This window comes from Uloborus diversus, chromosome 4, assembly GCF_026930045.1.
Source record: "Uloborus diversus isolate 005 chromosome 4, Udiv.v.3.1, whole genome shotgun sequence".
In the NCBI taxonomy this organism is placed as follows: domain Eukaryota; kingdom Metazoa; phylum Arthropoda; class Arachnida; order Araneae; family Uloboridae; genus Uloborus; species Uloborus diversus.
This window is the reverse complement of record NC_072734.1, coordinates 18,828,111-18,856,014: the sequence shown is the minus strand read 5'-3', so window position 1 is coordinate 18,856,014 and position 27,904 is coordinate 18,828,111. Positions and strand designations below refer to the sequence as shown.

Here is a 27,904-nt window from a genome sequence, read left to right as displayed (position 1 = left end):
CTGACTGAACTTTTGGTCAATATATTTTTACCGTCTGATTAACTGCAAATATTTTTTCATTTCAAAAAATTGGGAAAAACAGCGAAACAAAAATTTAAGAAGTTAAACAATGTCCTCAAATCAAGAAAAGAAAAAAAAAAGCTATTTGTCCCACACCTTCAGAAGCTTCATACTGGATTACAGGATTGGATTTGTAGCAAATTGCTCTGAAACTTGAATAATTATCTGGAGAAATCAATAAATAATTTCAAGCTGAAATACGATTTGATATTTTTGATAACGATATCTTTTCTTTTATCGATATTATTAACAGCTGATTAATTGAAAAACAAAAAACAAATCGAAATCTGGCATTGCGAAGGTTACGATCAAAGAGAAAAGTGCAATTTGCAATCATGGCGAATGCTGCTTACAGGATATTTGCGAAAACAACAGGAAAAGAAAGTAAACATCTACTTTCAAAAGTAAGGAAATTTTAAGTTTTTTCTCATAAAAGTGCTTTTTTATCTTTACTTCGCTTAAATTTGCGTCAGTAAAATTTTATCTTGAATATATTTTGACAGTAGTTCCTGAATTCATTCATTATCTCTTTTTTAAGGCGGACATGTAATATGGTAATATTTCATATGTACAACTATAATTTGAAATCAGTTTCACAAAAATCCTGCTAATTTATGTTAAGCAAGTACTGTTTGCTAGAAATAAGCATTTTTTATATTATAATGGATTCTATTTTGTTTTAAATATGAAAACAGCCACGTTTCCTGGTTGAAAAGTTGTCGCCAAATTTGGCGATAAATTTTTAAAGGCGGCAGGTTTAATAAATGTCATGAAAATTTTGACTATTTAAATTCTTTATAAAGAATGTTGAATTGCATTTCATGTTGCATTGAAGTTTTCTTCAAAAATTATTTCAAACATTTAAGTTTTTGTCAGTGGAAATTAAAAATTCTTAGCAGCTGTCCAAGTTGCAATAGCTATATATTTTATTTTACTCTTATTTGTATTGCTGTTTAGATTATATAATATATGTGAAGTTTCAAAATTATTCAGTCGGCTATTTATTGTCAAAATTTTTGATGCTTTAAATGAAAGAAAAATATGAAGGAAACAATTTTGATTATTTTAACTTATTTTATAATGCAGGCACATACTATGTTATGAACAAATATATATATATATTTAGTAGTTTAGGATACTTTTTAAATTTTACAATTCATTTGTTTTTCTCTTCTTGTGTTGATAAAATTCTTCGAGAATGAAAAAATTTCATTTGCAGTCCTTTCCCTCCCTTTGCCATTCTAGTTTTTTTCAGAAAATGTCTATTAAATTTTTGTAGTTTGAGTTCCATTTTTTCTTAATTGCTCTGATTTCTCTTTGCAGGTAAAATGTGGTGTTTTACATAGCTATAACCCTCAACGAAATCTTAACCTCCATGAGCACCTTAGTTTGGGATTGCTTGCAAATGTTGGGGTGAAAGTACCGAAATTCGGTGTTGCATCGACACCTGATGAGGCTTTAAAAGCTGCTGAAAATTTAGGTATTATTTGTTGCAATTTTAATCTTGTTTTTATAGCTCAGTTGGTATTTTGATCTTTGTCTGACTGAATTTGTTCTCTAATGCTTTAAGGAAATTGAAAAGTTCATCAATATCAAGTTACTATTTTGAATTTTTTTGTTAAATTGTCGTAAATATTTTCTATTTTGGCAAATATACTTTTATGCTTTAACTTTTTCTCCAAATGCTAATTTAGAAACATCTTGATCCCAATAAAATAACTGCTAATTAATAAACTGCTTGTTTGAAGTAACATGAGATAATGGAAACAGAATTTTATATTAACACTTATAGCTGTGTTTCTCAACCTTAAATATAATTCAAAGTTAAAAAGTATCTATCATTATGGATTTTTCTGTTTTTTTGAAATAAATTTAATATGTGAAGTTTCTTCAAATAAATTAACGTTACTCGTGTTTCACTCTCTGTTTATTGTTATACACATATGAAATAAAAATCCCTCCATTCTTATTTTTACTATGAATTGTATTTTATACTTGTGCCTGTATTTTTGGTACAGGGTGTAGATTGCTTTAAAAAGTAATTCAATATTTTATTTAAATTCATCTCAACTTATAATGCATAGGTGGCTTGTACGGGGGAGGCAACTGCCCCCTCACTTACAACAGCAAAGGGGCCTTGTCCCCCACTTTTTAGAGTTAAAAATTAATAATTGATTGAAAACTGATATTTTATTGGGAGAAATGATTTAGTTCATTATGAACAAGTAAAAACTTAAAATTTTAAATTAATGAACTTTTCTCATCCTATTTCATCAGAATGAAACATTGAAATGAATGGGGAATGGCCATGGTGGTCATCCGTCCAATTTTGATGCCATACCCCACATTTTTAATCAGTAATATTAAAAGCCAGTAATATAGCTCAATTTTACAACAAAAAAAAGAAAAAGAAGAAACAGCTTCTTGGGCTATGCCCCTTGACCCCTACACTTCTTTTGACCCCCACTTTTTTGGTGCACCAACCGCCTATGCCTCTATTGTATCAAAAGATTGTATAATATTTTAAAAATTTATGTGCACAGTGAAATCCCATTGCAGCAAACTTCAAGGACCCTCAAGTTTATTTTGTTTGTTGCAATGGTAGTTTCTTTATAATGAAATTCAAGTTATGTAATGGCATTTAAAATGGGACTTAGCATATATTTTGTCGAAACAGATATTTTGTTGCATTGGTATTTGCTGTAATGAGATTTTACTGTGTTTTTAGTTTTATGCATTGTTCATAATCTCTATTTTCTTTTAACTAGGTAGTAAAGATTTTGTTGTTAAAGCACAAGTTTTAGCTGGCGGTCGAGGCAAAGGAGTATTTGAAGGGTGGTTTGAAAGGGGGTGTTAAAACAGCCTATTCGTAAGTACATTAAATTATCTTCTCTTGATTAAGTTTGATTTATTATTTTTGTTCAACTTTCTTAGTGATGTGTTATTTGAATAAATATATTTCTTAATTATAACCCGTACTTCCTTTTTTTAAAATTTTGTATATGTTTATTTTTTAATCAAGGCCTCAGGAAGCAAAAGAGTTGGCTGCTCAGATGTTAGGAAAGCGGCTTAATTACAAAGCAAACTGGAGAGAAAGGTGTGTTATGTAAAGAAGTCATGGTAGCAGAAAGGCTATATACTAGAAGAGAATACTATTTTGCTATTATGATGGAAAGAGATTATGGAGTAAGTACTTGTTACAAATTCTGTAAATAGTAATTATTGTTATGACTAATTTGTTGAAATCTGGCTAAAATTTGGCATTTGTACCATTAATTTTCATCCAAAATTATCCCTAGTAACTTAATACAACTCCCTTACACTCGACTGAAGTATACGGTCCCTCCATTTCTGAATGATAAGATTTGGTGAATGGAATAAAAACAAAACATCCAGAAAGAAACCTTGGGAATCACATGAAAATATTTGGGAGCTCTCTTTCGAGATTTATAAATAGCCATGCGGCGTGTTTAAAGTCAGACTGGTCTAAGCCGTGGGCTGGAAAGTGTGTATTAGCCTTTGCGCTGTGTTTTTGCTTATTTCGATGTAAAATATGTGTGTGATTGTTGAGTTTTTTAGGGTATTAATTGATATTTGTCTAATTGCTATGGTTAATTTAGCAGTTGCTAATGATATTTCTTGTACATAGTTGTAAATAAATCTCCTGTGTTTTCTCAAGACTGTGTCATCATTTAAAAAAAGTTTGAAGTTGCACCAAAATCGTAACAATATTTTTTTGCTCTTCTCAGCAAGTTAGCTGACATTGGAATAGGAGGAAAAACTTTACTTTGGGTTAGAAATTGGCTTACTGGTAGGAAGCAAAGAGTAGTTGTGAGAGGAAATCATTCTAATTGGAGTGTTGTTTTAAGTGGGGTTCCTCAGGGATCAGTTTTAGGGCCTCTTTTGTTTATTATATTTATGAATGACATCAATGAAAATATTTCTGGAAGCATGAATGGTTTTGCTGACGATGTAAAAGTTATGGGGATTGTCGAAAATGAAGAACAAGTAAAACAGCTGCAAGAGGATTTAGATCACATTACTAAGTGGGCAGATAAATGGGGTATGGCAGTTAATGTAGCGAAATGTCAAGTGCTACACTTAGGTCATGGAAATAAGCGTATGAGATATCGTTTACAGGGTTCAGTCATAAATCAGGCAGAAAATGTTATGGATCTGGGTGTCTTTATAAATCAGGACTTCAAGTTTAGTCAACAGTGCAGTATTGCTAGTAACAAAGCCAACAAAATGCTTGGGTTCATCAATAGATCTATTTCAAACAAATCTAAGAAAGTTCTTCTGCCTTTATATAGGAGTTTAGTAAGACCTCATTTGGAGTATGCTGTTCAGTTTTGGTCGCCTTATCCGAAGAAAGATATTTTTGTATTGGAAAGGGTTCAAAGAAGGGTAACTAAATTAGTAAAGGGACTCTCAGATTTAGATTATGATACCAGACTTAATAGGCTTAACATGTATAGCCTGGAGCAAAGGAGAGTCAGAGGGAACATGATTCAGTTATTTAAATTTATCAAAATGAAAGATGTAAATGGATTAAATTTTTGCGGGGAAAGCAGGACAAGGGGTCATTGTTTTAAGCTATTTAAATCTCAGGCTAACTTGGAAATCAGGAAAAACTATTACTTTAGCCGGGTCGTAGGCACTTGGAATAGCTTACCGGAAGAGGCGGTAATGAGCAAGGGAGTGGATAGCTTTAAGAGGGCCATTGATCTTCATTGGGGACTAATTAATTGACTAGGACCAGCCTAGCTGGGCCCAGAGCCTGTTGCTGGTCGTCACATTTGTATTTGTTGCTAATTTTATCATTTAAGCATTTCATAAATATTTATGTGTTTTGCTAAATAAAAAAAATTAAAAAACTACCATGGATAAAACTGCTTGCTGAAAAGCTTAATTACAACTAAGAAGCTAAAGAAATTATAGTTGTTAGTTCCTTGAAAAAAAATTTTTCACTCGTGCAAAGTGCTTATTTTGTTTTCCTGCAGGGTATGAACTCTGAAAATTTAAGATTTTTAGCTGTTAAAATGAGCTTTCATTCTACCTGGTGTGGTAGTTTTTAAAAAAAGAATTTCGTAGAAACATGCCAGCGTAAAATGCTGTGATTGGGATTTTCATTGTTTTAAATCTTGCAATTACGTGTTTCAATTATTTTGAAAGTTGTAAGTTATGTTCACATATGCTACCTTGAATCTGCTCATTTTACTTTTTATTATAATCAATGGCTTACTTAGCATGGGTGACACCCGGGGTGGTAATTTGTGGTGTCACCCCCCCCCCCCCCCCACACACACACACAAATACAAAAGAAAAATAATTAAAACTTTATGAAAACAAGAAATTTATGCAATTTTCAGAAACAACTACATTTGCGTTATAATGAAATTTTTCGTGGGCTAATGTACAAGAGTCAAAGTAGAAGTCCACATTCCCCCCAGAAAATTTTCAAATTTGTAGTCTTAAAAATGCATTTTAACTTTATATTTTTCAAAATCTTGTAACTCCTCTGTGAGTGTCACCCCCCAGGAGGGTGACACCCGGCACTGCAATTACTTTCTATTATTGCTCTGCGCTTGCAATAATTTTCTATTATTGCATATTTACCCATGCAATAATTTTCTATTTGCATTTAGTTTTTATCAAACTGGAACATTCATTCCTGCATAAAAATAAATCATTTCTCAAATTTATAAAATAATACTCAGAATTTTTCAATAAACTTGCACATGCAAACAAGTCTTTACTGTAATTGTGCATGTTAAAGCCCATATTATACATTTCAATACTGGTTCACAACTAAATGTGCTTTGTAATCAAAAGTAAAGGCATTTCCCGCACTTTTACTAGCTTCATTGTCAAAGACAATCTGGTACTGCTTTTGCACTATGGATACTATTTTTGTTTTAACTAAAAAGTTTTGAGTTAAGGTGGAAACTTGAAAAGCTTTTAAAAAATTAATTTCCTAGAGATTCTTGTGCTTGCAATTTTCAGAATACAGTGGAGTCTTGGAGGTTCGAGGTAATTGGGACTTACTTCATCTCTGATTACTGAAAACTTGTATTATCCTGACAATTCTTTCAGCTTCAAAATGTACATTATTTGGGAGACATAAGAAAGAGCATGTTTTGCTTCCTCAGATAAAGAAAAGGAACAATTGTCTTCACAAAAAGTTTATCACTCAAATTTCAACATAAATTTCCTTTTCATTGTGCCTAAATGGGTTTTGATTTAATTTTTTCCTGATATTCGTACACATATGTGTAAAAGGCAACCAAAATGTGTATTTTGACTGCGTCCGAGTATTAGTATGTATCTTGAATTATGCATAGGAAAGTTTCAATTTCCTTTTATATGCAACTTATTTGGAGTGAAGTTGTGCACCTCTTTTTTTTTTATTACAATCAGATACTCCAAAAGGAGATTTTAACATGTTCTTTCTGGCAAATCAATGTCAATTTTAGGCATCAAGATATTATCCCCAATGGAAGGCATCTCTTAATCTATATCTTGTAATCTGAATATTTCGCATCACAAAACGAGTGTTGTTGAAACCAACCTCTAAATGTATTTTTATTGTTTACTGTACATGATAAGTTTTACAGCAGCAAAATATTTCCATTTTCAGAATTTAATGAAAATGAAATTTTCATTTGTTTAAAATGAGTAGTATGTGACATAAATAATTTGATAACTAATAGACTTATTTTTTCACAAAGTTTTCTAATCAAGGTTTTTTTTTTTTTGACTTAAATGTTTTTGACAATTACAGAACTGAAAATAAATTTGTTTTAGGCTTTAACATAATTTGCTACACATCACCAAAAACTAATTTCAGGGTCCAGTTATCATTGCGAGCTCTCAAGGAGGAGTTAACATTGAAGAAGTTGCCAAGGATAATCCTGATGCCATTATAAAAGAGCCAATTGATATCATGAAAGGGTTATCTGCTGATCAGGCTCTAAAAGTTGCAAAATATCTTGGATTCAAGCAAAATAATATAGACCAGGTACTTGTTTTTTCATGCATTTGAAGTTTTTTTCCCTCTTTTTTAATCATTCATGTCTTCTTAACACACAAAATGCATGAAAAACATTCATTTGTTTGCTTCATTTAGGGTTCCCAGCAGCTCTTTTTCAGTTTAAAGTCTTTAAAGGTCCATTATTTCAAAGCCCTAGTTCGAAGTTACCCAATGGTTAGGTTTGAAGTAGACAGCAGGAGATGTCTGAAAAATGGAAAAATCCAACATAATTCAAAAATCTGCATGGAATTTTTTCGCCTCTTAATTCTTCATTATGAACCACAGCTGAGAAAGTATTACTTTTTCAACACGCCCAGAAGGCAGATTAAATATTTATTCAATTATTGTTATAAGAATAAAACAAAAAGTGCATTCCATTTTACTAAAAAAGATCTACATATGTATTATTGTAATGCTCATTTTTTAAGTTAATTATTTTTTTTAGCCTGTTGAAATAATTACAAAACTGTGTGGAGCTCTTTTGAAATATGATGCTGTAATGCTTGAAATTAATCTTACATTTGTTCCAAATCTTGCCAAATGCTGTGAAGTGGCTTGGGTTGGTTGGAGACTACTTGAAGGGTTGGGAGGGGGGGGGGATATCACCACATGCCATTTAGCACTAGTTCCCATTTACTGTCAGCTTACTGGTGACCCAACTTACTTATTGCTTACTATCCAAGAACGAGGTTTAAAGTGACTAGCAAAAGTCTGCAAAATAGGAAAATCTGAGACAATTCAACATTTTGCATGGGATTTTTTTTCCTTATGAACCACAGCTGAGAGTGTGTTACTTTTTTAATATGGAAACTTGGAGAGGAGATTAAATATTTGTTCAGATATTGGTAAAATGAGTAAATTAAAACAAAATAAAAAGTTTGTTTATGTTTTATTTAAAAAATTCTGCACCTTGTTGTAATGCTCTTTTTTAATGATTTTTTTTTTTTTTAGGCTGTTGAAATAATTACAAAACTGTATGGAGCTCTTTTGAAATATGATGCTGTAATGCTTGAAATTAACCCTATGGTAGAAGATTCTAATGGAGATGGTAAAATTGGATATTTTTTATTATTTATTTATATTTTTAAACTTTTTTTTCAATTAATATTTTTCAAAAATATTTCCACAATCAATCAAAACTGAGATAAAATTTTATGAGTAGTCACCGGGAGAGCTCAGTGACTACTTATAAAAAAGTAATGTTTTCCCGTTATTGAATCAAAATTATGACAGAAACAAATAAATTTGTACTGATGAATATCAAATTGAATTATCTATAGCTTAACAATTTTTGAAAGATATTGCCACACAACCTACCATAATACTTTTTGCATCATGTAGAAAGCTAGCTTTCAACAGTGTTATGTCATGGGAACATTCCATGGCTGGGTGTGGGTGTCAGACAGTCTGCTGTCAATGATCATGTGACTGTGAAGTTAAGTATAATAGTTCTTTAATTAAGAATAATAGTTTATTTTGGAAAATTTGTTGTATTTAATAACCTTTAAATTTGATTGCAACTGATAAGAGACATGTAATGATGTAATGTCCATAGTTATTCCCTTTTAGCCTGAGCGGGAGCCATAAGTTTAGATCAGTGTCTTTAATGGCAGTGCCAGTTCAACAGATCCTAAATGCAGTGAGGTGAGGTAATGTCAATCACTTCAATGTCCAACAAGATCACCAAGATGTTGCATTATGTCTAGTTAAAACTGCAGAGAATTAGGCAAGGGAGAAATGCTTCTGAAAACCAGGGCTCCAGAGTTGAAGGGGAAAATGACCAGCTCTGGGAATTTTAGGGGCTCTTTTTTTCCTCAAAATCATTCTGACTCCTTAAGCACTGGTAGAGTTGCAGACTTGGAGGGTAACTTACCGACTTCGACTCTTGGAATTTCAAACCTTTCACTCCCGACTCCACAGCCCTGTTAAAAACTGATAGACATTCTTTGAATTGAAGCCAAGACGTGTAAAAAAAATTCTTAAAGAACACTGGTTAACAGGCTGTATGAAATAATTGCAGCTTTGTAATTATTTCATACTGACATTCTTGATTCTCTTTATTGATGTGTAACTGCATGTCTAGAGGGTGAATCATTTAATTCCTGGGAAATTTTAATTAGTGATTTTTTTCCTAATTTTATAAATTTGCTATCTGCATGAAATCATCCAGAAATTATCTCATATTAGAGTCTGCCAAGTTCCGAGCAACTAGAAAATAATCATGGTGTCTAGCTCTTTCAGAAGCAATGTTACACTGAATTTTCCTATAAAATCCGACAAAGAATTTAATTGGAGCCTAAGTTTTTCAATTTTGTTACTTGCTCCCCATATGCGCATGTCTACTAGGTTGCTATTATTTTGTTTTTGTTATTTTTGTTCAACTATGTTATACCAAAATATAAATGACACTAATATTTTATGCTACAATAAAAAATTAAAGTTATGCAAAATGAGTGTTTGTAGATTGGCTGTATTTTCCCTAGTTTAAATTCTTCTTGTTGTAAGATCATGAATAGTAATATTTTTTCCATCCTAGCTGTAAGGTTTGTTCATTTTGTTGCTTATTTACTTTTCTTTATCTTACTTTTTTAGTGTATTGTTTGGATGCCAAGTGTCGGTTTGATGATAATGCAGAGTTTCGCCAGAAAAAATTGTTTGAGCTACGAGATTGGACACAAGTTGATGAACGAGAACGTAATGCACATAAAGAAAGCCTAAATTATATTGCACTAGATGGTGATATTGGATGTTTAGGTAAATGAGAAAGTTTGTCTGCATGTATGTTACTCTTTTACGTAAGAATTATTGAATGGATTTTAATGAAGCTTTACAATAATATCGCTTGTGCATCTGAATAATGCATATGGTAGTTTTTGCAATGTTATTGGGGGCAAAACCCACCATTGGGTGGCAAAAAAACATCATTTTCATATAAATTCCTTAAAATGGGGGGATATTTTCACATAATAACATTGTATGTCCATCGAAAGTTCTGATTTTTCTGCTGAAGATGGCACCTGTTTCAAACTTCTAAGTGGAATAAAAAATGAGTTCCATGTTCAGAGGCGTTCCTAAACTCTACAGTATTTAATGTATCATCTCAACTCCCCATCCAAAGCTACAATTGTGTATTGTTGAATGTTTTTGCTTTTCGTCTGACTGTTCAAGGCTTTTCTCAAGTCAAATCTTAAAGTAACATATTCGCGTAAGATTGGCAAATAATAAATGAATGAGGCTGACTATTTTCCATTAGCTTTGATGCATTTAATGGGTTTTTTTATTTATTTGTGTTGATTGGACACTTATTCAGTATTCAATCGACCAGTAGGAATCTCGCCAAACTTTTTTTCAGAAGAATTTCAATAGCTAAGGCATTGAGCAATTTTTTTCAATTGTTGATGTATTTGAAGCTAAAGACTACGTAATACTGTTTTGTGGTTTTCAGCATGTAACCAAAATATCGCCATTAAAAAAACCTTTAAGATTTATGTTAAAGTGTAGAATAATTCGCCAACTAAATTAAGAATCCATAAGCAGCTCAAAAACTTCCATTAATTTGTCTTTCTGCAAAATTTCAAACAATCACCAGATTTTACTACTTTTTTTGGAAATATTTCGGACGAAAATGTTTAGCATCGTTTTATGGTCATTGAAAGTTTCTCAGTACTTGGCAACTAGCTGAGGGGTCTGGCCAGAGGATATTTGGGTCCGTTAACGGACCTTTCACAAAATCCCGATCAACCAAAACGAACCCTTTACAAAATTCTGATTAATAAGATCGGATCTTTCACAAATTGTTCATTGAAAGAGCAAATCTGAAAGCAAAATAGCGCATATTTCTGTGTATAAACTGATAATTTTTGGAACCTTTTCTGAAGTCAAATTAGAGGGATCAGCTTATACAAAATCATCTAATTTTGCAAAAGAAAAAAAAATCGGTGCTCTTGCGATGGATGCTCCTGCAAGTGATAAATAATTGCTACTGCTAAATAAATATAATGCTTGTTTATTTGTTTTATCACAGCTAATTAGCAGCGGTGTTGTTGTAAACTTTTCTGAAAAGGCATTGGTAAGCACTTCTCCCTGCTCATGATTTAATAAACAATAATAACATGTATCTGCGAAATGAACTTAGAACTGCAAAGGGATAGTAAGGGTGGGGAAAAAATATGATCGCTTCAGATAGGGTGACCAACTTCAGAATTATCACCACTTAGAATCTGGCGTTGAACCTTTATAATGACTAGATTAGAAAATATTATCATCATTTTACCAGCTTGTCAATATTTGCGTAGTGCGATGTTTAACTGTTATTTTGGGAGAAAATTGTATGGGTTTTGATTTTTCGATGGTAACAAGGATGATTAACTTTAATCTTTTAATTATCGTTTTTTTTTTCTTTAGGTGTCTACATTTTGAAAAAATGCAATCTTTTAACATCTGATATGATAATCATATTTTGTTCTTTTTTCAAGCTAACTACGCTTTATTAGAATGCAAATAAATGAAAAGTCTCTTTATTTTTGTTAGAATTCTCATTTCAAGTTTTATAAAAGCAAAATTTCATTTTCTTTAATGAGTCAAAAATTAAAATGCTGAATCGATGGTTTAATTTGTTTTTGTTTTTTTTTTTTTTTTTTTTGCTTCAACTGTGTCCACAGATATTAATGAAATGTTTATCATAGGACTCTAAAATGCAATTTAAAAATAATTTTATCAAAAATATTTCTTTTACAAGCCGTTTTTATTTTTTTGATGCCTTCACTTTGAGAATAGCGATCTCTTTGCATCCGGTATGGGAATCCGATTTTTCGAATTTTTGATGTTTATTCACTTTGTTAAGACTTAAACAATTAAAATACCTTTTTATTTTTGTTAAAATCGCGTTATTTATAAGTTTTAAACGAAATTCTGTGCTCTTTAAGAGTGTCTTGGGTCAGAAAGTTAAATGCTGAACCCTTGTCTGAATTTTATTTATTTATTTGTTCAATTATTTTAAATACTGTACAGAAATATTTCTAGTATAATTTAACATAATGTAGAATGGTAGATAAATATTGATACTTGAGAGAGCAATGCCCTCCACCCCCCCCCCCCCCCTCCTGCCAAATATCAGAAAAACACTCCAGCATGATATTCTTGACATAGAAGAAGAAAACACTTAACAGTTTAATTGATGCAGTTTGTGCCATCTCTATATTCTAAAATTTCATTTTAACATTTTTTTTTTTTTGTGAAATTATTTGATTTTTCACCAAATAAATTCATTTTTCACAAAATTATTTGATTTTTCACAAAAAACGGACCGTGTGAAAACTTCTGGACAGACCCCCTGTAGCTCTTTGATGAAAATTACTAACAGACAGTTTTACGAAGAAGGGAAGGGGACAAGCCCGGATCTGTAAATTTTAGGTCCCCCTGCAAAAAATCAGTGGAACCCCTATCTGCCTACTGGGTTTCTACGCCACTGAAAGCCACGAGCACCTTTAGTACAGTGGGACCGCTTGCACTACGGGGACATGGATCCGGGCCTTACAGCAAATTTGTTAACATTTTAAATTCTAGTAAGAACCCACATTCATTGAAATTTCCCAACATGACTAAACCAAGTATAGGGGAATTACAGGCGACTACATTTTCTTAAATAAATTGTACTTCAATAGCCATATAGGGAAAGTTTTAGACTATGTTAAAAAAAAAAAAAAAAAAAAACTAACTAATAAATCTTTTTAAATAAGTGAAGTAATGTCATGCTTTCATTTCTAAAATAATGTTATTTTGTGCTGTATAGCTATTGCCGTTTCAATTTTATGGGTAAGGAAGAAGCTCGATTTTTAATCACGTCAAAACGATGTGTGTTTTGAGTTCTTTCAGTTAAAAACAAAAAACAAACGAAAGTAGCAATTGTTTCTCATAATTATTACTGACATGGGCAATGTCAGTATTTTTGCTAGTATTATATATTTCTATTCAGTGTTCTGTGTTTAGCTATAAAAAGGATTAGTTATTGTTTTTTAAAACACTTCTAGCTTGAATTTGTTTGTTGAATCTTGTCTTTAAAACGTGATAAATCACTGAACTTTAACAAAATGCATTGAATATCAACTTTCGAAGATTCAATACTTTCGAAGCATTTGATGGAATGGTGTTAACCAATGGGTGCGGGTCCCTCTGAAATATAAAAATACATTAATCCATATTATGAGTATACTTAATTTCATTTAAAATCTTAATTATATTTGTAAATGTAATTTGAATAAATGTCAATAATACGGAAAGTTTCTTTGTGTCGAAGATCTGCAGTGTGACTCATATGTAATCTGCTATGTTTTCAAGTGTTTATTTATTTATTTTTTTATTTTATTTTTTTTTTTTACAATGTGAAACTTTTTTGGGGTCATGGGAAGTGAGTCCAATACTTTGGTTTTACACCAAGAAACTGACAAAATTGTAAAGCAAAACTTTATTAATAAAAAAAATCGTTTGTGAGGATTTTTTTGGGGAGGGGGGTACTCGCTTGAGTGTTCCAACTTGCTACAAATGTTCGTACTTTTGAACTATACAACTTCTCTAACTCTTCAGAAGAATGGTAAATACAGTTCTGTTTCCCCTATTAAATATAAATAATTGCTATGCAGCTGCCGAAAACAGAATAAAATTTGGGGGCGATATCAAAAGGGGGGGGGGGGGTGATGGGAGAAAACAGTGGGCATATTTGAATTCAAGGGCTCATTTTACATGAGAATCATCAAAAATGGTGTCAGAAGCATTTTGAAGGGGTATTTTTTGATGTGCTGTGTGATGGGTCCTGATTATTGAATATAGGTATAAAAATTTTAAATGCTAAAAATCTCTCCTCAAAAAGGTTTCTTAAAACACAATTACAACTTTCTTTAGTTAAGATTAATGTAAATAACAAGGATTAAAAGCAATTTTAACAAGACTTAGTTAGAAAGAGTAAAAACTTTGATAAAAGTCGCAAAAAGTTACCCTTGTACCCGTTCATTGACGCTAAGGTTAAGAATCTGTTTGTTCATGAATGACACAATCCTAGTTTCCATGAACAATTAATTAGACAAGGCGACAATTCTTTTATTTGCCAAAAAGCTTTTGTCTGTGTGTCAGTGATATACAGCATTTGTCATGTTGATTTTTTTTCTTTTTTTGTTATTGTTTTGCATATCTCTTGATAACGCTATCTACTAAAATAAAGAATTGTTTTGATAAGCAATTAAGAAACACAAATTTTATTTTCGTATCTGATGCTTTCATAGTGCTGGGTGCATTTCATATTCAATTGACTGGCATATTTTACAATCTAGTTAATTAACAGGGCAAACATTGAGGTAGTTTAGGTACAATATTGCTTCTTCTTTATCCACAGTCATTTTTCATACACAAAAACCAAATATCTAGCCCACTGATGTGAATTTGTGCGAGCATTGGCTTTTTGCATTGTCACAATTGCTTTAAAAAATGTTACGTTGTCAGTACAAATTAGTAAACTTAGTACTATGTTGAATGTTATTGAATTTCAAGCAGTCGTATAGTTTGAGAAAACAAAGTGGGGAATGCATAAGGAACATAAGAGTTATTGAATTAAAAAGTGGGATGATGGTTGAGTTAAAATAAAAAAGTAGGGAACTTTGTGTCCCATTTAGTGCATAACTAGTCTCAAGACAATTAATATAGTAACTATTTCATTTGAACCTATATTTTTGTCTTTGCCTGCCTTTAAACTTTGTTTAAGTCTTTGTAAAATTGAGTAATGTAATGCATATAAGTGTCACAAAAACACTTAAGACAAAATATAGTCTTTTGTGTAAAACACTTTCAGTATAAGAAGTTTGTATGCAATGACTTTGAGTTTTATGTTATGCAATAAAATTGCAAATCTTGTTGATTGGGGACAGACTAAGAGCTTTTTTTTGGAAGTTCAACTACATGTTTTTCAAATTCCACTTCCATTTGACTATTAGTTACTCAGGTGGGAGTGAAAAATTGACACTCAAGCCTGTTTTTGTGCGGTGGATAGGGACTGCGTTAAAAAAAAATCGTATTTAAAAAAGTCGTTCAAAACTTGACAAGTATCTGGAAAAAGTTTTTGCTACCAAAACTACTGCTAAACTACACAAAAACAGGTTTGAGCATAGTTTGCACTGATAATACTGTACTGCATTTTTGTTTTTGTAACTTTTGTAGCCAATGATTTGTATGGAAATAAAGTTGACATCTGAAATAATCTTTTCTTCAATAGATATTTTTTTAGTAAGATCAAATTTAAAGAAAAGAGCCTTTGTTTATGATATAATTGTTTTATAGTTTCTGGAACTTTTTATTTTTCTTTCTCGATGGTTAATGTAGTGAATGGAGCTGGGCTTGCTATGGCTACAATGGATATAATTAAATTGCATGGTGGCAGTCCCGCAAATTTTCTAGACGTTGGAGGAGGAGCTACGTCTCATCAAGTCACTGAAGCATTTAAACTCATAACCTCGGATCCTAAAGTAAGTATTTATTCTTTAGGTGAAGTTTTCAATTTCCTAATGTCCTAAATATGTCTTGCAATTTTTTTTCCTTAACTTTGATGAATAGAAAATTGTAAGCATGATGAAAATAATAGATTAATGTTGACCTTTGTATTTTGCATATTATTTATTTATTTTATTTGCAACATATATGTGCAAAATTACTAGTTATACTATATTGGTGATTTTAAAATGTTTAAAAGATTCTTGAAAGTAATTGTAAAGTACTGAAATGAATGTTTGGCTTTGGTAACAGATACCATGAGAGAAAAAAATTAACTTTTGAAAAAGAAATTTCGCCTGCTTTAAATCCGCTATTTAAAACTGTTCAGTTACTTTTTTTTAAATTTATTTTTTATTATGAAGTTATTCAAATTGGACAAAGATCAAGAACAATAAAGACACAATGAGAACAGAATGTCATACATGCTGAAATCGGTGGAATCTGACTTCATTGTAATATTTTTTAAAGTCTCATTGATTAAGCTAACTGTCACTGTTAAAAAAAAAGTTTTAATAGATATGATTATTTAGAGGTTGAATTCTGTACATATTAGTTTTAAAAGCTATATTTATTCTCCTTTTTTGTTTTTGCTAGATATTTCTTAGTTCTATTGACGTATTATTTACATATTCGTAACAATCAGTCCTTTTAAATATATTTTAGATGTACTTCTTCTTAAACAGTATTTAAAACATTTAACACAATTGAAAATTATCTCTCAGCATTTCAGGTTGATTAAATTTTTTAAAAAATAGTGAGATGTGAAATAATACCAGGGGTGTTTGTGTCCGTAAATTCTAAAAATTTTTAGTTGCTGTAACCGGAAATTTTGGGCTGACAACACATGCTAACGAGCTTCTTCATAGTTTCAGAAATTTTCACACTGTCTTCAGAAAATTTTACTCGAGTCCACTTGCACCCCCTGAATAATACAGTAGGAGGCTATTATAATGCACACTTCAAAACAAGAGGCTTTTGCATTATATAGATTATTTTACCAATTTAGAAAATATTCAGAGTACATCAATATATTTTGCATCAGAATGAGTTTTAACTGGCAATGAGTGTTAAAGCTCAAACTATGCAATTTAATTATTATTCACACATAATATATTTCATCATTTAAAACAAAAGTGCATTATACTGCATTTCCTTAGCTTCATGAATTGCATAACAGCTAAATTTTCAAGAATGATCTAGAGTCTTTTTAGTGTGTATGCTAATAATCATTTAAAAACTTTGATTTTAGGTGGAAAGATGAAAAATTTTCAAAATTTAACTTGCTAAAGAATTGTTATGTTTGCCAGACAGAATCAAGGGTTTTTTAAACTGCAAAACCCATTGTTTACTTCTGAAAAGTTGTGCGATTTATAGAGAATTACGGTTTATAGATTGGCATTATAAAAGTATTCTACTGTATCTACATTGCACTCTTGTGAAGTTTCTTCTAACCTGTTGTTCAAGTAGTTTAATTTTCTGTAATTGACTTTCTAAAATTAAAATACAAATATTATAATCTGACTAATTTGTAAATTTTTTTTCTGTATTTTTAATATAGATATGAGTACAGGTATGAGATTATTCTTTGACATGATTTAAATATGCAATTAACTCATAACTGTTCTATTTTTTTTTTCAATCGCTCTGTGCGATGTAAAAGAGCAGCAAATAAAGATGGATTTGGAATCATTATTTTAAGATAAAGGGTAGAGGAGGGAACATTTTAAGATTTTTTTTTTTCTTTTTAAGTTTAAAACACTAATAATCAGCAATACTAACGTCTAGAGTGCTGCGGTGCTCGAGCAACCGCCAAAATATTTGTGCTCTTTTACTTTTTCACAATTAAAAAAATATATATATAACGAGATTGTTTGTTTGCACCCTTTCATTTTTATAGAAGAAAGTACCTAATATGGCAATATTTGATTTACACCAAGTATTTCTCTTTAAAACCCAAAGCACAATTTCAAGAGGGTTACATTATGAAAGTCAACCCTCTTTCCAACTCATTTCGTGTTTCAGCATTCCCACTGATTTTTTGAAATCGATGCCACTGCAAATAACTATAAAAGAAATAATCAAGGAATTATCCTAAACTATTTAAATTTCAAGGATAAATTTGGGGTGGCATATGTGTCCTTATCTTTCCGTTTTAGGTATGCCACTGGTGTAAAAGTTATACTGTGTGTTTTAGTTTAGTAACATTGACTCTCTATTTTTATTTATATACAGTCAATTCACGATAACTTGAATATTACTATAACTCGAGAAGTTTCTATCAAGTCCTCACCCCTTTGTCTTTAATTCCATGCTAATTATTCTCAATATCTCGAAGTTAACTTCCTTTAACTTAGTTTTTTCAAAGATCACTTGAAATTTATTTCAAAAGAACGAAAAAAAAAAAAGAAAGAAAGAAACGAGTGATTATGACATTAAAATTAATTCTCCTTCACTTGCAATTCCTGCACAAAGACCTCTAAAGTAAGAAGAGCACCTGTTGATCCAATGTGTGATAAAGGAGTTACACGTACTCAAATGAATAAGCTTGTTTTGTTTTGTTGAGCTGTACTGTTTACACTTTGACATGTTGACTATGAATTTGCTTTTAAACTGTCAACTGATTGTACCTTTATTCAAAGGCTGACCTAAGTTAAGATGCGTTCCCCTTCATTCTTTAGTTCGATCGTTTGCTGATAAGTTCCTGAGAGACAGAATGAGTTTTCTTTACTATTAAAGGATATCTAATAAAGTACTCTTTCAGTGATATTAAAAGAAAAAGAGAAACTTCTTCGGTAGAATCCATGAACGAATTTGAAACGAATAAAGATGTGCACCTTTCCTGAAGTAGAATCAGCTCCATTGAAGTGGTTCCAGCAATATCGAAATCAAAACCATGCTTTTGATTTGTTTTCTCTTAATATTTTTGATTAAACCTTCCATATTGTGCTTAAAAACTTTTAAGTTCTGTAATTTTGTCTGTCATATTCGATGGTTTTTCTTTTAAAATGTTCAAAACTGAAACTAACGGTAAGTCGAACTTCTAATAAGTCTAAGTTTTTCGTCGTTCCCTTTAGATTAGAGTTATCGGGAATTGACTGTATTTATTTACTTCTTTATCCATTTTTTCTCAACGACTAAATGTTGAATTTTAAACTGAGCCAAAAAGGAACTTCCTTAAATTAATGAAGAAAAGGAAAAATTTACACTTTTTTTTTAATGTTATTGTTTTTAAATGTGTTCTGACCATATTAACCATATTTTTACTTCTTTTTTTTGTGATATAGATTTTCTGAATAATGATTAGATAGTTTCTTGGCATTTTATTATCTACTGTCTGACCATTGATGAGATCGGAGGCTAACATCTGGTTTACAGGCGGAAATGGATGCATCTGTTAGTTTGTAGTGATGCCAGCTTTTGCACATGTGTATTAGCTTCTAAATTAGTCATATGTGAATGAAAGAAACACGCACATCAAATTTTTACTTTCCCCCTCATTTAGATAGTTTCATTTTAACCGGATGTTTGCCAATTCCATAGCAACCGTGGGCAGACTGTAGGACAAGATGGCAATTTCAGCATTTGTCACCTACTCACATTTTGTATTAATTTGTGTTTTCAGTTCCTATATATGCTCTTCTTTAATTTAAGCAGTAATTTCAAAGTTTGATATAACTGACATTGAAGTTTTTGTTTGCATGTATTTTTAATTGATAGATACCAATGAAGGTGCTGTGGTAAATAATGACTTGTATTTAGGTTCAAGCAATTTTAGTCAACATTTTTGGTGGCATTATGAGATGTGATGTGATTGCTGAAGGCATCATAGCTGCTGCAGAAATGTTGAATTTGAAAATTCCAATTGTATGCCGATTGCAAGGTTTGTTCACCTGAGTAATTTTTCTTCAAGCATGAGCAATGCTGAAACCATTGTAACTAAGAAAGTGCTTATCTGGTGGCACTGTTCTTTCTACCTGGGCACAGAGCACAGTAGCGTGATGTCACGCTTTAAGCAATGAGATTATTCATGTCGTTCGTGTCCAGGCTATCTGTTCAAATCTATTTTTATTAACAAACTAAACTTTTTAGTTTCAGCTCAAGCATAATTTTATTTAAAGTACAGTTTTGGGGTAAATGTCTACCATGAACATTTTGACACAAAATTGGTATATTTTATAATTTTTTACATGAAATTAAAACATTTATTAGCAAAAATTAGGGGAAAAATCCCATCTGAACTGAAAACAAGATTCAATGCATTTTTCATTCAAGCATGAGGTAAAAATATATCTCTGTCTTATTTTAAAGGAAACAAATCATTTTGGCTAACGTATTGTTTATCACCGGTATTTTATAAAGATAATTATGAATTGAATGCAAATGTCAAAATTTTGAACAATGACGAAGACAAACTTGACCTGATTCATCAAATTATAAATACACCTTTTTACAAAGATTAAAACATTCGAAGAAGGGTTTTAAATTACTACACATATCAGTTATCATAAATCTTTACATCAGTTAGTCATCAATTTATTGAACGTTTTTATCAAAAGAAAAAAAGCTAATGGTAAAGCGCATTATTTATGTAGTGAATATTGATAGTTTGAATCTAGATTGCTATCGTGAGATTGTCCTAGCACACCAACAGGTTCAGGCCCAAGAAACAATGCACCATGATGGTCCCAGCACTGCTTTTATTGGCTTGTTGCTTTCATAACCTTAATGTATAGGGAGGTTCAAAGAAGACTCGACAGCCCTTTTAGCACCATGGTAAGGGATACTATGGTGGCCAGTGCTGCCCATTATCTGCATATACCAGTAGCGGCTCGTGGGAGGGGGCCCGAGCCCCCTCACTTTTTTCAGACAATAGTTTGACTTTTTATTTATTTTCCTTTTAATTTTGTGCGTATGTGCTTGAAATAAAAAAAAATGTTTTAAACCGTATTTTCATGCATATAATGCGCAGATTATCCGATAAAAAAGTAAAATTAATGAGATTACGAATTATACGCTGCTGCAGATTATCTCTGTGTGTATGTGTGTTTTTTTTCCCCCTCAACACCAACGCATTGAACCTCAATACTTATAGCAGGATTCCCGAGTGCCCTGCCTGCATGCATGTTTTTTTTACATAGCTTGAATGTTCTTCTTACTCGCTTGAGCTATGTATAATAAACTGCATACGGTAAAGGAAGAAGCCTTCATTTGCACACAATTATTAACGGTTTGCTCCTTTCTTGACTCCTCGTCTTCAAGTAATTAGCGTACTATAATGACAATTTAGAGAAGAGGTCATTATTTTTTAGATCAGGGCTTCCTAAACTGTGGTCTGCGGAGCCTTTGGGGGTCCACCAAGCTTTATTTAGGGGGCCGCCGCAAACTTGGGGAAAAAATGTTTTAGAAACACTAAATGATATTTGATTAATGCTTTTACTTCTGAAAACCAGAATTTTTATCTTTGAAGCATGGAGATGTCTTTTGCGCACTTCTTAATCGAGCAAGGGTGTCTTCATAAATTTTTCAGTGCTGGAACACTAATCAGAAATGCTTGAATACTTAATTATAACTAGTTCTATGACATAGGGAACCTGAAAAGCAGTATATGAGTGAGGTTATGAGTGCACTCATGATCTGGCCCCCTCACTTTTCCAAGGCACGACCCGCCACTGGCATACATGCTTGCTAAAATGCTGTCAAGTCTTGTTTGAACCTTCTAGTAATACTGCTTAATTCATTTTAATCAGGGTTTGTTGCACAAGTGCTTAAAAATTATGATTGTTAAATTTCGATTTTTGTAATTTGAAAGCCTTTAAATTTGTTTCATTGTTTTCATAGGTGCTTAAAAAGTGCCTACCTTACAATGCAGGTGCAAAAATTTAAAAAAAAAAAAAAAAACTTTCTAGTTTTAAAAAAATAAATAAAAAAAATGTAAATAAAATTCAAATGATTAAATGAATTTCAGTGACTGAAAAAGAATTTGCCAAATTGCTCTAGATTAAACTCAGTCTGATTGAATTTGGTGCAAATAATTTCCATCTGGTTGATAATATATTCTGGATTTAATCTCTTTAAAATTATATCTATATTTTTTGACAGTTTGAACTATTCTTTATCATCATCTGAAATTAAAAATAACTAAATTTGAGTAAGATTACTTAACTTCATTAAAATCAAACACTTCTATGAGAGAAAAAGTCCATTAGGTTTTCTCTCCCCTCTTTGAATATATACTGTTTATAAATAAGAGGAATAGTTTCATTCCTAAATTATAACCAAAAGGGGAGGGGGAGAATAGACTATTATATACATATTTTCAAAAAAATAAATATTAGACATAAGATTGTGATTAAAAAAATATGGAGAATCGCTTTAATTTTAAAGGGCTGATATTTATCTATTTTACAAGTAGTATTTCTCCTAATTTTTCAATAGTTTGAATTATTCAATAATCACCACAAAATAATGTTAAAACTTTATGGCTAATTAAAAGAAAAAAAAAATCTAATTTTCTCTGTTTAAAAATTTATTGCAAATAACCAAATCCTAACAGTGCAGTAAAAGAAATTTCTATCATTTGTGCATGCTTAAATTTTACTTGAATCACTGGAATTATGAAAATTTAATGATGCAGTTGCTTTTAATCAGGACTTCCCTTTTCTCTACATTAATAATAATAGTAAAACTTTTGGTTTATGTTGTTAAAGAATTGAATGTGTACAAGATAGTCAAATGCTAAAACAAATTGGAGTCCAGTTTATATATAAAATCAGAATGTTCTAAGTAACAACCACAATATGTGTTGTGTATAAAAAGAATTAAATTACATGATATCCATTCATTATTTTTTTTTATTTAATTGCATTAGGTTCTTAGGTAATGTTCATTGACCTTACTTTTATTGAATCAGTTTAACTTTCTGAAAACTATAAAAAAACTGATTAGTAACATTTGAAGTTTAGAAAGTCAATATAAATGAACTCTTTCATTAGGATTGTTGTATCTTTTAGGGTTTTTTTTTACTAAGTTGCAGAAAATTCGTTTTTGCAACATTACTTGCTCTGTATTTCAGTAATTGATTAGATTAATGTTTGGAAAACTAGATTCTTATGTTTTTAATCATGATTTTTATTTATTGAAAGAAGCATGTCTTCAAACTGCATATAAAAGCATGCCAAATTTCTGCATTATATATTCTTTTATTGTACTTTGATTACTTTTGCAATTCCTCTAATTTTAGGAACTCAAGTTGATGATGCAAAAGCTTTGATTGCATCAAGTAAGTTACGAATTTTGGCTTGTGAAAACCTGGATGAAGCAGCTAAAATGGTAATGTACTTGTCAAAAGTTCTTAAATAATAATTTGCATGCGTACCAACAACAATTATATACAGCATTGGCAAAGTTGAATGTAAACTTGAAACTATGTGTGCTAATGTGAATTGAATGAACACCAAGAACAGCTTTTTTGTATTTCAAAAATGTTATGGAAATAATACGTTCAGGAACCATGTTCAAACAACATAAGTTTAGATGAAATATATGAGACATATCTTTAGCAAATTTGTTTAAAATTCAACAATGAATCTTTCATTTTAAAAGAATGGATGGAACTATAGTGGTTCGTTATTTCAACTTTTTGTGGGGAATTTGGCAAAGAATATCTATCAGGGCATAGAAGCCATAATTTTTTTGAGAAATCAGGATTGCTTATTGCTTTCATTTGACTGTTTTGAGGTCCCATCTTTTTATTTCCCCCCCGCCTCCCTCTGCGGTACCACCGTCGGCCGACCTCCTCAGGATGCTGCTCCTATAGCGAAAACTGTCTCCAGGTTGTGTCAATGTCCTACACTTACATGCATACATACACGCAGGTACACACATACATACGCCTACACACACAAATACAAACACGCATAGGTACAAACACACATACGCACACACCTACACACGCACTCATGCCTGCACACAGACACAAACACATATGCCTACACACACATACACATTCCCCCCCCCCATACACACAAACACACATGCCTACACACACATACACATACCCCCCTACACATAAACACACGCCTACATACACACACACTCGTGATTGCGAAAAACATAATTTGAATTCAAGATGTCAAAATTCAAATTATCTTTTTTTTTAAATGTGTTCTTCCTGTTTAGGTCATCCATTTTAGCTCTGAAATTTTAACGCAAATTTTGCTTAGCTATCAGAATACTCATAAAATGATCACCACTCATGAATAAAATAAATAAGAACAATGCCATATTTCCCCAAATTCTCGGGTTTCTGGGAACCAATATTTCTAGGAAGATTAAATAAATTGGAGCTAATGCTGTTCCTTTTTAAAAAGAAATTGCCTTTAATTCTACTCTACTTTCCCATAGTTAAATTAAAATGTGGGCTAATGTTAATAAACCATTAGTGAACCAAAATTATTCCAGTGGACAAACACTAATAGCCTGTGACATAGAAATGATTTTTAAAAAAAAGTTCTAAACCAACACTTATGTTCTTAAATTTTTAAACTACTTTCAGGCCATTTTTAAATTGAATTCTTTGTGTTGTTTATAAAATTTACTAGTGTATTACTGTGTATATACTTATATTAGGGGTTTTTGGAAAATAAGTTCCGTTTTGAAATAAAAAAGAACAAGTAGAGAGAACAAAGAAATTTATTGCACAAAAATCTACCACCCTTACACTATTTTTCGACATTGCTCCCTTGATTTTCCTAGCATTTATCTTAGCGTGGTTGTCCATGTAGTCATCCATGAGGACTTTTATAGGGTTTAATCTTTTACACTTTTGACAATCCTCAGCACAGCCACAACTGCAATCATAGCAACGACTAGTTGGAAGAACATGTTACCCCATGGTTTACTACACAAGCAGCAACATTTCTCGAAGTGGGTATACAAAAACTTGTACCACGTAATTTTGTTTCATTTCTTCTCCTTTAGCAGTGTAATTCCAATGCTTATAGTTGCCAAAATTTATTTTTTTACTGTAGAAAATGAAATGTGTTCAGTAAAATATCATTTAAATGCATTCAACTAAACATGCATTATCTGTCTGATGTTTTGATATGCAATACAAACGACATTAAATAATGAAGTTGTGTATTTTTTTTTCATGAAACAAGTAATATCTGTTTGAATTCTTGATTCCCCTCAATCCCTGTTTCAATATAAAAATTTCGTTTTAATGTTTTTTTCTTTAATTAAAATTCTTCGGAACTCAACCCTCCATGTAACAAGATTGTCAACATTTGGATTCGAATTTTGTAGGATTTTTAAGATACTACAAACTTTTCTGAATGTCATTTGTCCGTAAAAACTTTTCATTAATCATTAGTAGAGAAATTTTGCAGATTTTTTAAAAATCAGGCTTAATTTTTTTTTTTTTTTTTGACAAAGTCAGAAATATTGATGCTTAATTATTTCTTTTTCAGGTTGTAAAACTATCGACTATTGTTGGCTTGGCACGTTCTGCAGAAGTTGATGTTAAGTTTGAACTTCCCTTGTAACTAAAGACTTATTGTATTTTTTGTATATAATATATTTATCAAGAAACCAAAGGCGCTAATAGTTAGTAGGAGCTTTCAAACGAATTGTTAGTTTTTTACCCTGCCACAGTTTGTTAACAAATTCCATTTATTTATTTTTTCATCCTGTTACGAACGAAATCAATGAGCCGACCTGTGGCTTTTAACTATTTATTGTTAAAGTGAATGAATATTTAAGCGTACTAAAATTTGCTTTACCTTGCTAGTGTTGGAGCTTATGTTAAAACATAGATATCATTGTACATGAAATAAAGTGGTTTTTATTAAACTGGTTCATCTGTGAAGTTTAATTTACATTACCTAATTCTATATTTAATACAATGACTTTTTTCTGTGTGATACAATTTTTATTCAACACTTTTAAAAATTTGTCATAACACAGTTTTTAGTTTAATATTTTTATCGCTTTTTATCAAGCTTGTCAGTAGATAGGAATCGTAAAACTAAAACTCTCACCGAGTCTAAACAACTGATAGTGCATGCAATAGATTTATGTTCCATCACTTTGACTTATACCAATGTAAAAATCCGATATTAATTATACCTGTCAAACATTTGTACCGATCATCTTCATTTGCCTAAATCTTAGTACATGAATTACAACAATTAAGAAACTATACAAAATATTAAAAGGCTATTTTTATTAATCTTTAATGAGATTAGGAATAAAGATATTGATGTAGATAGGAGGGTTTGTTAGGCTATTAAGTACTCCCCAAATACAATTTTAAACATTTGATTTTGTATTTTATCCACTTTTGACATACAAAAACACCATTTGAATACAATTCCTCGTTTAGTGGGTTGTTTTGCACTGGTGTTGAAATTTCAAAAATGAGCAATCTAAAATAAAAATTTCGAATTTTCAAATTCAATGTATCACTAGCAACTGAATGAACTAGAAATTTTCTTGTGCAATGTATGTTATTTTTGTGAATGAAAACATAAGAAAATGGCAGTAAAAAGAAATGTAAGAAAAATTTGCATGTTTTTCAATGATAAAAAAAATGTAAAAATCGATATTTAAAATAATCCTAGTCCAGCTACTTTCTATAGGCGTCAAGAATATGGCTAAATTTTCATAACTATTAGTTCACTAGTTTCAAAAAATTTTATAAAGGAAAAATTAAAAAAAATTAACTTACTAGTAATGCACTGATAAGCAAATTGGCCGATTACCGATTAATCCGCTGTGGCCGATTAGTTTTATTGCTACCAATTCATCTGGTTTTTCACTTTTGTTTTATTTCAGAAATAGTAAAAAGTGATTTCTGAGAAATAATTTTTCTCCTCTTTTTTAATTTTCTAAAAATAATTTCAAAATTTCAAGCAATTTCTTTCAGCCAATTTTCATATTTATATTAATAAAATCACATAGTTAACTAGGCGTGAAAATTTAAAAATATTTGGGGTTAGCATGTGGTCAGCAGGCAAATTTAAGATATTTTTTTTTTAAATTATTGGTAGCCATTTAAAGTTGTTTATTTGTTAATAAAAAATATATATAAAAAGTTATTTAAAAGCACTATTCTAAAGAGGAACAGCATTGCCTCATGAAAATAAATGGTTCTGTGTTGGTTGCATTTCTGTCCTTCAAAAGATAAATAGAAATAACATAAAAATAAAAAGTTGCTACAAGAGGCGGGGGGGGGGGGGGGATGATTTTCGAATTCCAATTTAAATTCCCTGTAGTTGAAATATTCTTTGTAGCATCATGTGAGTTTCAGGTGTGAGAATTATTCTTTAATATTTCAATCAGTTTTACACTTTATAAACCTTTTTTTTTTTTTTTTACTCTGTACACTTTCATACTGCAGTTCTAAAATAATGTTTACTGCAAATTACGTTTATTTATAGTTCATAAATGTATTCATCATGGTTTCTTGTTAAAGGTATACTTAAAAAAACTTGTTTTGTAAAATATTTTTTCCGCAGATTAATTGGCAACATTTGGCCAATTATAAATAATTTGCAAAGTGACCGATTATGGCCGATTAATCGGTGCATCCCTATAACTTACACTAACCAGAGAAGCCTGCAAGACAAAAATGCCCATGTACTGTTTCAAAAGATGATTATATTCCTATCTTGCTTTTTCTTGTTCTGTTCAGCTCTCCTTCTGACGATTGGTCCCTGTTCACAATTACTGGCATACTGAACAGCAGTTTCGCCGATTCCAACACCCATTACCTCCATAATTTCTAGTATTTGTTGAAAATACTTGTTGCAGTAAGACATGCAATCCTATTTTTTCCTACTATAAATATGCTTTGGAGCCTTACCCTAAACTGTGGAGTTAGAAACACTCATTATTATTCTGAGTATTTCCACCTAAGTATCTTTTAAGCAAATTACCACTATTACAGATATTGGTGAATGGTTTTCAGCAAGTTAAGTGTTTAAAATTTTTAAAGGTATTTAAGTAAGAGTCTTGGACAGCACAAAGAATTAGAGCACTCGGGTCGTTTTGTTTTAGGAACAAAAATGACAGCACACTTATATTGATTAAAAATTTTAAAATAACACTCTTGATTATATTTACTGTTGAAAAATGTAAAAAAAAATCCTGCCTTAAAAAAATTTACCCCTTCTGTTTTGGAGGAAAACTTTAAGTGAAGCTTTACAGATGTGCATGATTTTAAAAGCCAAAAGGAAACAGATTATCGTACATGAAACTTTGATAAATTTATTATGC

The 27,904-nt window shown here is 31.1% G+C and overlaps 1 protein-coding gene across 1 annotated transcript; it reads left to right on the top strand.

Moving 5' to 3' along the window:
* Positions 1-311: 311 nt before the first annotated feature.
* On the top strand, positions 312-25,477 carry LOC129220374 (succinate--CoA ligase [ADP-forming] subunit beta, mitochondrial-like). The gene is given in 13 exon segments (XM_054854781.1): positions 312-464; positions 1,384-1,540; positions 2,829-2,893; positions 2,895-2,929; positions 3,083-3,134; positions 3,136-3,246; positions 6,911-7,081; positions 8,045-8,141; positions 9,686-9,847; positions 15,458-15,600; positions 19,385-19,505; positions 22,866-22,954; positions 25,096-25,477. Coding segments are annotated over 13 exon segments (1,347 nt in total). The 5' UTR covers positions 312-395; the 3' UTR covers positions 25,171-25,477.
* Positions 25,478-27,904: the final 2,427 nt, after the last annotated feature.